The 11,343-nt window shown below is 48.1% G+C and overlaps 1 protein-coding gene and 1 pseudogene across 1 annotated transcript in view; both read right to left on the reverse strand.

Annotated features, from left to right (window-relative positions):
• Positions 1-9,889, reverse strand: part of RSPH14 (radial spoke head 14 homolog) — an 80,076-nt gene extending 70,187 nt beyond the window's left edge. The window contains exons 1-4 of the mRNA XM_021666328.2: positions 9,730-9,889; positions 8,324-8,574; positions 6,989-7,091; positions 2,771-2,889 (exon numbers count right to left, since the gene is read on the reverse strand). Coding sequence (XP_021522003.2) covers positions 2,771-2,889; positions 6,989-7,091; positions 8,324-8,501 — 400 coding nt within the window. The 5' untranslated portion in view covers positions 8,502-8,574; positions 9,730-9,889. The remainder of the gene's footprint in view (positions 1-2,770; positions 2,890-6,988; positions 7,092-8,323; positions 8,575-9,729) is intronic.
• Positions 5,209-5,274, reverse strand: LOC135273051 (U7 small nuclear RNA; annotated as a pseudogene).
• Positions 9,890-11,343: the final 1,454 nt, after the last annotated feature.

Here is an 11,343-nt window from a genome sequence, read left to right on the forward strand (position 1 = left end):
GATGCATACAGCAAGATCCACTTACATAGTTTTAAAACATGCAAATCAAGATTATATATAGTCCGTATGTAATTTTATCTGTGGTAAAATATAAAGATATTCATTTTGGGGACATAGTCACCAAGTTATTGGTGACTCAAGGAAAGGCAGGAGGAAGAGTGCTCTGGATGAGGGGAGGTTCACAGGGTGCTTGGACTATGCCTATGATTTCTTCAAATAAAAATTTCCAGCAAGTAGAAAATATGGATGTAGAATGTAAAGGTCTGGCAAAGCTGGCTGAGGGTATAATGTTCCTTATCACCATCTCTGTGTTTCTCTGAATGCTTTAAATAGGTCACAATTGTCATAAGAGGCCTGGTTGAGACCAGCAAGTCCCCTCTCCCCACACTCCAAAAATGAACAGACAAGACCCTCACTTATTCCTCAGGTTCCTTCATGGTGAGCACAGGGCATTCATTTAGCTCAACCCAGCACCGGTCCCCCATGGATCACCCCAATACCCCAGGGGCTCTCAACCCCAGGGCATGCATGACAATCATTTGAGGTACGTTTTCAAAAATATGTGTGCAGGGCCCCGCCCCCAGAAACTGATCCTGGTGGCCTAGGAGAGGACCAGGGGCATGGTGGTGTTTTTAAAAAACCATAGGCCTAGCGTGCTCACTCCCAGCCCGGTTCAGTGGCCAAGCAACAATCCTAGACCCTCATGGGCTCTGCTCTGTTGGGCCCGCCTATCTGCAGCTGATCCTGTAGTCATTTCTCCCTGAGCCTTCATCCAGGGAATGCTCACACCTGGCCTTGAACATTTACACTACATTCTTCGTCAGGATGCTGTGCTATACACCAGGCCAGCGTTTCCACTTCATCCGCTTTTCTGGCCTCTGAGGCAGGTCCTTTAGACCTCAGAAATAGCCTGTCCAGGGGCGCACGGGGAAGGACAGAGGGAACCCAGGTTCATCTGACTCCTGGGCTACAACGTCTTGTTTGTCCACTTGAGCTAAGGTATCCCCTTCAAGACCTCCTGTCATGGCCCTTGAGAGGATTCCCTCGTTTAAAAATACTCATTGCATCATGCGACCAGGCAGATATCTATCTGCCATAAATCTTAACTCTCTAGCTGCAGTTGTTGAGTAGCTGTTACCCCAGACTCTCCATCTAATCAGCAGGGGCATTGGGCCAGAAACTGCAGGCAACATTGCCTCTAGGGTGGGCCTTCTTTATCCCTTAAACATGTGCTATGGTATTTCACACAAGAAAATATTTACAGGGCATCCTCTTTTAGTCATCAGGGAAATATAAATTAAAACCAAAATGAGATGGTACTACACACCCACCAAAATAGCTAACATAAAAAGACAGAAAAAAATCTATGATTGAGGATGTAAAGCACCTGGAACTCTCATATACTGCTAGTGGGAGTACAGATTGGTACTAATATTTTATTTATTTTTTAGGGACAGGATCTTGCTATGTTGCCCAGGCTGGAATGCAGCGGTTATTCACAGGTGCAGTCCCGTTACTGATCAGCACAGGAGCTTTGACCTGCTCTGTCTGTGACCTGGGCTGCTTTACCACTCCTTAGGCAACCTGTGGTCCCCCCATCTTGGGAGGCCACCATATTGATGCCAAACTTAGTGCAGACACCCAACTGGCATAGGGCACTACAGCCTAGAACTCCTAGGTTCAAGCAATCCACCTGCTTCAGCCTCTTGTGTAGCTGGGACTGGGCATGTGCCAGATACGAATATTTTAGAAAACGATTGGGTAGTACCTTCTAAAAGCTAAACATAAACTTACCCAGGCCAGTCATTCTCCTCCCAGGTATGTTTCAAAATAAATGCATATACGTGTACATCAAAAGACATTTTCAAGAGTATTTATAGCCACTCTATTCTTGGTAGCCATAAACTAGAAACAATTCAGATGTACGTCAGCAATGGAACGGGTAAGTAAACTGTAGTATACTCACATGGTGTAAATACCATACTCCAGCATAAACCAGCAAAAATCAGTCATACATACCACATGGAAGTCTCGGAAATAAAACATTAAGCAAAAGTAGCTACAAGCAAGATATTACAAGCTGTATGTTTCCATTTATGTAAAGTTGTAAAAGAGGCATAATCTGTGGTCTTAGAAATTGAAGATACTGTTTGCCATTGGGTGAGGGTAGTATCCAGTATGGGCATATGGGAAGTTTCTGGAGAGGTGGTAATACTCTACCTATCTCCTTTGGGGTAGCAGTTACATGACAGGTTCACTCAGAACCATTTAATCAAATGTTCGTTTAGGACACGTGCTTTTGTTTTCTTTTGTTTTGAGACGGAGTCTCGCTCTGTCGCTCAGGCTGGAGCGCAGTGGCGCAATCTTGGCTCACTGCAACCTCCGCCTCCTGCAACCTCCGCCTCCTGAAGCAATTCTCCTGCCTCAGGCTCCTAAGTAGCTGGGATTACAGGCACCCGCCACCACACCCAGCTAATTTTCATAGTTTTAGTAGAGACGGGGTTTCACCATACTGGTCAGGCTGGTGTTGAACTCCTGACCTCACGATCTGCCCGCCTCGGCCTCCTATCTGGGATTACAGTGTGTGTAATTAAAGTGCTGAGATTACAGGTGTGAGCCACCGCGCCGGCCGGACATGTGCTTTTCTAATATGTATGTTGTGATTTAATAAACACTTGACGATCTACAGCCTGGTACATATGTGACCTGGAGAGGAGACCAACAGACACCCTGAGTGTCCGGCTGACATGTGTGCAGGACGCGAGCCTACCTCTAGGCACCTGGACCAGCTGCATGTATGCCTTGTACAGGTTCCTCCGGCAGACTGGGCTAGGGTCATTCAGCAGGAAGGACAGGGCAAGGACGATGTTGTGCTCAAGAAAGGCGAATCTAGGGAAGGGAGGGTGGATAGAGACATAAGTGAGACCATGGCCTGAGAGGGTCAAATATGAAAAGTCAGGGTCCCTGCTGGAGTCTGATCCATGCTATCTGGGGGAGACCACATTCCTGGCTCACACGTAATCCCAGTGCTTTGGGAGACTGAGGTGGGAGAATCACTTGGGCCAAGAGTTCCACAGCAGCCTGGCAACATGGTGAGGTTCAGTCCCTATGTAAAATTTTAAAAGTTAGCCAGGCATGGTGGTGTGTGCCTGTGATCCCAGCTACTCGGTAAGCTAAGGTGAGTGGATCGTTTGAGCCTCAGAGTTCGAGGCTGCAGTGAACTATAATCATGCCACTAAACTCCAGCACGGATGACAGAGCTGGATCTTGTCTCTTTAAAACTAAAAAGATTCCAGAAGGGTTGTGCATACAGATTATTTCACTAATGTCTTTGAGTTCTTGCTCTACTTTAAAGAAACCAAAGCTGCAAATCAGATGATGTTATGAGTATGGTTTAAGCAAAAAAATATGATGAGAAACACCAACCAGTGGTCTCATATCCAAGAAAAGGCCTGGGCCCCACATGGGGATGGGCGAATGCCTTATCCTTTGCGTTTTGGGTTGAAATGAACCATTTAAAGAGAATCATTTCTTCAGTTCCTTGTTTTGTAATCATTTCTTTTTGATTAACCGACTGCTGGACCTGAGTGCACCTGAAAGAGGCCTTCTGAGGTCACATCTCTCAGGCTGGGTTCAGGAATTAATAAGATGCATGCGGGAGCCCCTTAGCCAAGTGCCCACAGGAAGTGCCCAACCAGTTGTGCTACTGCAGCACTGGTCACAATTTCACTTACAGTGTGTTTTGAATTGTTCTCAAAGAAGAAAGTCACTGTGGGACACACAAGCTGCAGGGGTCTTCCCTGACTGTGGGGGCCTCCTTGGTCAGTGCCTATCACCCACTCCACGTTTCTTATGCTTTGAAAGTCAGCTGTGGCCAGGCATAGTGGTTCACATCTGTAATCCCAGCACTTTGGGAGGCCGAGGCAGGTAGATCACAAGGTCAGGGGATCGAGACCATCCTGGCCAACAAGGGGAAACCCATCTCTACTAAAAATACAAAAATGAGCTAGGCGTGGTGGCACACACCTGTATTCCCAGCTACTCAGGAGGCTGAGGCGGGGAATCGCTTGAACCCAGGAGGGAGAGGTTGCAGTGAGCCCAGATAGTGCCACTGCACTCCAGCCTGGACACAGAGTGAGACTCTGTCTCACACACACACAAAAAAAAAGTCAGTTGTGTTTGCCTGTGTGCCTCCTACCTGGGAAGTTCAGGGCCGCTACCTAGAGCTTATGGGGCTCTGGAAGCTGTTGGCACTGGTTATAAGATCACCACTGACCTCAGGGGAAATTTAGAAGTTGGCCACATTTCTGAGAACGCTGAAGGAGTGCACGGGCCAGGCCGTATCAGGTCCTTGTCAGGGATGGTCACTTCACCACGTTCCTGCCTTGCTAATGTGGACAAAGACAGGACCCTTGGCTTAGGCACTCCAGCCAATCTGCCTTCCTACTATTCTTTATAAGTAGGTTGATGCAAAAGTCATTGCGGTCTTTGCCGTGACTTTTAATCCCAAAACCGCAATTACTTTTGCACTAACCTAATAATTGCTCAGGTTTCAAGGACCTATTCTCTCAGCATCTGTCCCCTCTCACTGGGGGTTACTACTTAATGTCCATATTGGGTCCAGAAAATTGGGGAAAAAAGAACAGCAGGAAAGGTAACTTGCCTCCTGTGTGCCCCTGACCTTTGAAAGCACCTTGTCTGGGTCATCTGAGGTCTGCAGAGTGAGGCTGGGATCAGGAGTGTTGCCCAGGTCACAGAGCAGGAAAGAGTGGGCCCCCTGAGAGGCCGGGATTTGTGCCCCCACTTCACTGATCTGTCCGCAGTACCGGCCTGCCCTTCTTGGTACAAAGCATGTGAATTAGGGTGCTAGCCTTGGCACCACATCCACACACACACGGTTCACACGGGGCCAGGACTGCACCAAGGCAACGAGAGCTTGGGGACTGGCAGGGCTGAGTGACTTTGGGTTTTGTGAGATGTCCCGGCACTCCTGAAACGATCTGGAGCCTCTCTGAATGGGTACCTGTTGACACCACACAAGCCCCAAGGCAGTCAGCACCTTGCCTCTCTCGTTGTCTTTTCTTCCTTCTAGGCCTGTGCACACTGGGCAGTGGCCCCCTTTATCCAGAAGACCTGGGACAGGGCTTGGGGGTGTTTGTGATGTGGGGTTCTGTTTTTGTTGTTTGTTGTTTTTTAGTGGGAGGCTGGTGGGGAAAGCTTCCAGTGAAAACAAGAAAACCTGCCAGACAAATTCAAAAAGAGCTGTTAACATTGCGATTTTCTGTTTTGTTTGTTTGTTTGTTTGTTTGTTTTGAGACGGAGTCTTGCTCTGTCACCAGGCTGGGGTGCCGTGGCGCAATCCTGGCTCACTGCAACTTCCGCCTCCTGGGTTCAAGCAATTCTTCCGCCTCAGCCTCCCAAGTAGCTGGGACCACAGGCGCATGCCACCATGCCTGGCTAATTTTTATATTTTTAGTAGAGACGGCGTTTCACCATGTTGGCCAGGCTGGTCTCGATCTCTTGACCTTGTGATCCACCCACCTTGACCTCACAAAGTGCTGGGATTACAGGCATGAGCCACCGCGCCTGGCCGCGATTTTGTTTCTAATACAAAGTAAAACTAGTGATCACTGGACAAGAGAGTGAGCCAACAAGCACCTCCAACCATCCCCACCCTGTTGTCCCAGCACCTAAGTAAAATGCTATATGAAATACTTTAAAATGTGAATCTGTGCTTATACAGGAAAAGGACACTTCCAGGTGCCAGAAACCAAGAACCTGGCCATCATGAACAGGAAGTGAGGCCACCAGCCCAGACCAGATATGCACTTTAAGGCTGTTGTTTTAATACCCTCACAGGGACAGGAGCCAAAGCCACAGGCCCCTGAAGCTTTTTACAGAGAGCCAAAGCTGAAGAACTGGGCTCTCTGTAAAAAGCTAAGAAATGGCAAAATTGGGCCGGGCGCGGTGGCTCAAGCCCGTAATCCCAGCACTTTGGGGGGCCAAAGCGAGCAGATTACCTGAGGTCAGTTTGAGACCAGCCTGACCAACATGGAGAAACTCTGTCTCTACTAAAAATACAAAAATTAGCCAGGTGTGGTGGTGCATGCCTGTAATCCCAGCTACTTGGGAGGCTGAGGCAAGAGAATCACTTGAACCCAAGAGGCAGAGGTTGCAGTGAGCCGAGATCACGCCATCGCACTCCAGCCTGGGCAACAAGAGTGAAACTCCATCTCAAAAAAAAAAAAGAAAGAAAGAAAGAAAAAGAAATGGCAAAATTGTTGCAGAGGTAGGATGTGAACTTTCTTCCCACCTTGAAAGTGGGAAGCTTGGCTGGGTGCGGTGACTCATGCCTGTAATCCCAGCACTCTGGGAGGCCGAGGCAGGCAGATCATTTGAGCCCAGGAGTTCAAAACCAGAGTGGCCAACATGATGAAACCCTGTGTCTACTAAAAATACAAACATTAGCCAAGCATGATGGCACATGCCTGTAGTCCCAGCTACTCAGTAGGCTAAGGCACAAGAATTGCTTGAGCCTGAAGGTGCAGAAGCTACAGTAAGCTGAGATCATGCAACTGCACTCCAGCCTGGGCAACACAGCAAGAGACAGTCTTGTAACAACAAAGTAAGAAAAAGGAGGAGAGAGAGAGAGAAAGAAAGGAAAGAAGGAAAGAAAAGGAAGGAAGGAAGGAAGGAAAGGAGGGAAGAAGGAAGGGAGGGAGGGAGGAAGAAGCTCAGAGCTCGAAACATAAAAATCAGTCTGAACAGAGGGCCCATTAGATCCCCACAGAGGCAACCAAAACCACCCCACAAAGAGTCCCACTCTGGCTAAATTGAAGTCCCTCCAAAAACTGGTGCTGCGGACAAAACTCCAGAGCACTCTAGGTGGCTCAAGGGAATCCACCTAGATGCATGGGTAGGATCTGAACTACCCAGGAGAGAAGTGCGGCTCGCAAGTGTCACACTGGTTTCCAGAACAGCGTCCCACCTGCCCACGCTATGGCTCGCCGTGATGTAGAGCACCTCGGTGGTCTTTATCCGCACCAGGCTGTTTCTATCCTTCAGCAAAGCTTTCAAGTTCTCCATGCAGCCTACAACAAACAAACAAACAGACCCTTGAATGTTTGCCAGTCTCAGAAACCAACTAACCCAGAAGTCAACAAGTGGGCCAGTAGGGGCAGGAATGTACCAGAGGTTCCTCTGATTTGGGGACCTGAGGAATCATGCAGGTTATGCAGCATTTCAGAGTCACTGAAGAGGCTCATACCCAGGGACTGTCCCATCCAACCCTCCTAGTGATTATCCCTGCACACTTCCTACCAGTGCCTTCTCACAAAGTCTGCCATGGGGATAAGAAAGTGGCCTTTGTCATTTATTTGAACCCAAGAGAGACGTAGGGTCAAACTATAAACCTGTCTCAAACTAGTCACATGACCTTGAGTGGGTTACACCTAGGGATGCCAGATTTAGCAAATAAAAATGCAGCTTTGGCCGGGTGCGGTGGCTCACACCTGCAATCCCAGCACTTTGGGAGGCTGCGGCGGGCGGATCACTTGAGGTCAGGAGTTTGAGACCAGCCTGACCAACACGATGAAACCCCATCTCTACTAAAAATACAAAAATTAGCCTGGCGTGGTGGCAGGCACCTGTAATCCCAGCTACTCGAGAGGCTAAGGCAGGAGAATCGCTTGAACCCAAGAGGCAAAGGTTTCAGTGAGCCGAGATTGTGCCATTGCACTCCAGCCTGGACGACAGAGAGACTCTGTCTCAAAAAAATAAAAAATAAATAAAAATACAGCTTTATTTGTTTTTTCGGCAACCCTAGACTCACAACCCTTCTCTGAAGTGTGCTTTTCTTATTTGTTGGTTGAGAATGGACCCTCCTTTGTAGGTGGCTGCTCTGAGGAATAAGATAATCCAGGCTGGGTGTGGTAGCTCATGTCTATAACCCCAAAACTTTGGAGGCTGACCTGAAAGGATCAATTGAGGCCAAGAGTTCAAGAACAGCCTGGGCAACATAGCAAGATCTTGTTCATTAAAAAAAATTTTTTTTTAGGTAGTCAGGCATGGTGGTACATGCCTGTAGTCCTAGTTACTCAGGAAGGATCTCTTGAACCCAAGATTTCAAGGTTACAGTGAGCTACGATTCTGCCATGGCCTGGGAGATGGCAAGACCCTGCCCCTATAAATAAATATTTTTTAAAAAGAACCTGGGCACTGCACCTGAGGTGGAACTGGCCTGGAGTCAGGCTCAAACAATAGCAACACTGATCAACAATAGCTGGAACCTCAGTCACAATCACCTGTGCTGTGTCACGCTCACCTATGTTCATGGCCTTGTAGATATACTCGGGGTCATGCATGAGGCCACACAGGGCCATGAGGGCTTTCTGTCTCGTCTGGAGGTCCTCTGACTGCAGCTCCTCATTCAGCTTAGGCACTGCCCGATGGCCATAGGCAGTGGTAACTTGGGCGGCATTGATGTTAATGGGAAGTTCCATCGAGTTTCCTGATTGAGCCGTCTTTCTCCAACTATAGAGGCCTCTCCAAACGAAGCTCTGCAGAAACCACTCACTAAAAGAACCCAAAAAGCTGTTATGATTTCAATTATGATTTAAAAGCTACTTCTCATTTGATCCTCCAGACTCCGAGGGCAGGCAGATGGGTATTTTTACTTTCATTTTACAGATGAGCAAACTGAGGCTGAAAGCAATGAAGAGATGTGCTCAAAGTCCCAGGGAAGGTAAGCAACAGCCCAAACTGCAAACTCCAGAGCTCTCCCACACAATAGTGCTTCACTGAAGAAACCACTGATACTTTCGTCTGGATCTTCAGTCAAAGGCACCAAAGGACAAAACAAACCCAACAGGCAAACCCCAAGATGATTACTGTGTTTCGTGCTTATCTTGTGCCAGCAATAAGTAGTTCCAACTCAATAAGAAGGGGGCTTGTATTATCCACATTTTACAAATGAGGAAGCTGAGGTTCTGGCCAAGGAGCTTACTGGAGGCCATGAAACTGGTAAGACTAGGAGCCAATGTTCAAATCTGGGTCTAGCCCATTCACTGCTAGGGACCCATATTCAGATGTTTCTGACACATCCATGAAAAGGAATTAATGTTAAAAGGTGATTTATTTTTATTAAACACACACACACACACACACACACACACCCAGTTTTAGCAACTATAAGTAGTGTGGGTTAGTAGTTAAGAACTGGCTCCAGACTCAAGCCATGGGTGACCCTTGGCAAGCCACTTCCTCTATGTGTGTCTTTCTGCAGCTTCAAAGGGGAGATAATAACAGTACCTCCTTCCCTCCCTCCCACAGTTGTCATATTAACTAATACACATGAGCCTGGTACACCAGGGCTTCAGATACATTGGCTGTGGTTTTTATCATGGTTGTTTTCATGATTAGTCGTACGGACAGACAGGCCCCAGGCCTGTAGGAATCTACTCCGGTAAAAGGTAAGCCAGATGCTCACGCGGGACACCAGATGCAAACGGTAGGGGTGGGGGCCGGGCTGGGAGGAACGTGGCCATATTTGAGTTGAGCTCCCCTCGCAGGAACGGTGGGCGCCGGAGACAGGGGCCTGGGCTGGAAGCGTCCAGCCGGAGACGAAACAGGGTCATTTTGAGTGTGGGGACACGGGCCTCTTGTGAATGGGACTGGGTGGGTCACTGGGCCCCCCAGTCCCCGGGGCTCTAGCCACCGCCGCCGCCTCACCTGCTTCCGCAGCCGTTTCTGCTTGCACTAGCGCGCGCCCGCGGCCACCTTATTCAGTTGCCACGCGACTTCGTTGCCAGGAGACTCGGGCAGCGTCTGCCGCGCCGCTTTCTACGTACTCAGCGCCCACCGCGCAGGCGCAAACAGTCCAAGGCTGCCGCAGGCTGCAAAGCGGGAACAATAATTTACAGTTACCGTGGGGACCAAGGGCAGCTCAGCTTTGTTCAAGGTACAGAAGGGAAGGGAAGTGACTTACTTACGCCCTTCTCTGTGCTGGGTACTTTGCATGCTTCACTCTGGTAAAGATCCCCATGCGCATGTAAAACTGGTAACATTTGTATGCGTTTCTCTTGCTAATCTTCCTGGTGTTAATTTGGTTTCTAGATCCAGGCAAAGAGCCCACTTAAGAGCTAAAGGAGGGTTGAGGCTAGGTGGGGTGGCTCACGCCTGTAATCCCAACACTTCAGGAGGCCAAGGTGAACAGATCACATGAGTCCAGGAGTTCAAAACCAGCCTGGCCAACATGGTGAAACGCCGTCTCTGCTAAAAGAAAAAAAAAAAAAAAAAAACTTAAAAATTAGCCAAGCGTGGTTGGTGAGCACCTGTGGTCCCAGCTACTCAGGAGGCTGAGACATGAGAATCGCTTGAGCTGGGAAGCGGAGATTACAGTAAGCCGAGATCGCACCACTGTACTCCAGCCTTAGCGACAGAGCGAGACTCCATCTCAAAAACAAAAGAGCTAAGGAGGGTTGAGGGTGATCTCTATCTCGTGCCACATCCCCAAATCCAAATTAGTAATTGATCCCACAATTTAATCTTCCCTTCTCCTATATCCATTGGCACACTCCCTTCCCCTGATTCTCTATTTACTTCTCTGCTTCTCCCAGCGGACTCCAATTTCCCTGAGGGTGGACACCATGTCTCCCCATTGCTAGGTATATACCTGGAAGCTTTCAGTACGTGTAGGACAAATGAATGGTTAATGGACTTGAGTCAAGCTTTACAATATAAAAGCACTTTCACAATCTCATGTGGATCCCTTGAAGTAGGTAGTTGTGTTCATTTTATAATTGAGTAAACTGAGGTGTGGAAGGTGGAACTCACCTAAGTTCACCCCCTAAGCCTCAACCGTAGCAATGAAACTCACTAAATGACATTAAACAGAGACAAGTGTGGAGGCCGTTGCCTATAGTCCCAAGGACTGGGAAGGCTGAGGAGGGAGGATTCCTTGAGCCCTGGAGTTCAAGTCCAGCCTGGGCAACATAGCAAGACTCCATCTCTTAAAAAAAAAAAAAAAAGACATCAAACATCAGCTTCCAGCACACTTAGCTTTGGATTGAAGATGACTGACTTAAATCTATGTACCACGTATTCCACATTGTGATACAGAAAAGTTAAGGAGCTGAATTAAGTAGGTTCTCAAAGCTGAACTCCAGACTTCTCCAAAGCTGGTTCCACGGTTTTATAAGGGCCTCGAGAGGCCATCTAGCCCAAAACAGCTCACTTTCCAAACCTAAACTAGCTCAGAGAAAATCACTGACTCAGGGCAGCTTTTTATTAAGGAAATTAATTTTGTACTGTGAGCTCTAGAAGCCAGGCATATGATATTCAGAC

This window comes from Aotus nancymaae, unplaced genomic scaffold (assembly GCF_030222135.1).
Source record: "Aotus nancymaae isolate 86718 unplaced genomic scaffold, 86718_ANA_hifiasm-v0.15.2.pri h1tg000210l, whole genome shotgun sequence".
Classification (NCBI taxonomy): domain Eukaryota; kingdom Metazoa; phylum Chordata; class Mammalia; order Primates; family Aotidae; genus Aotus; species Aotus nancymaae.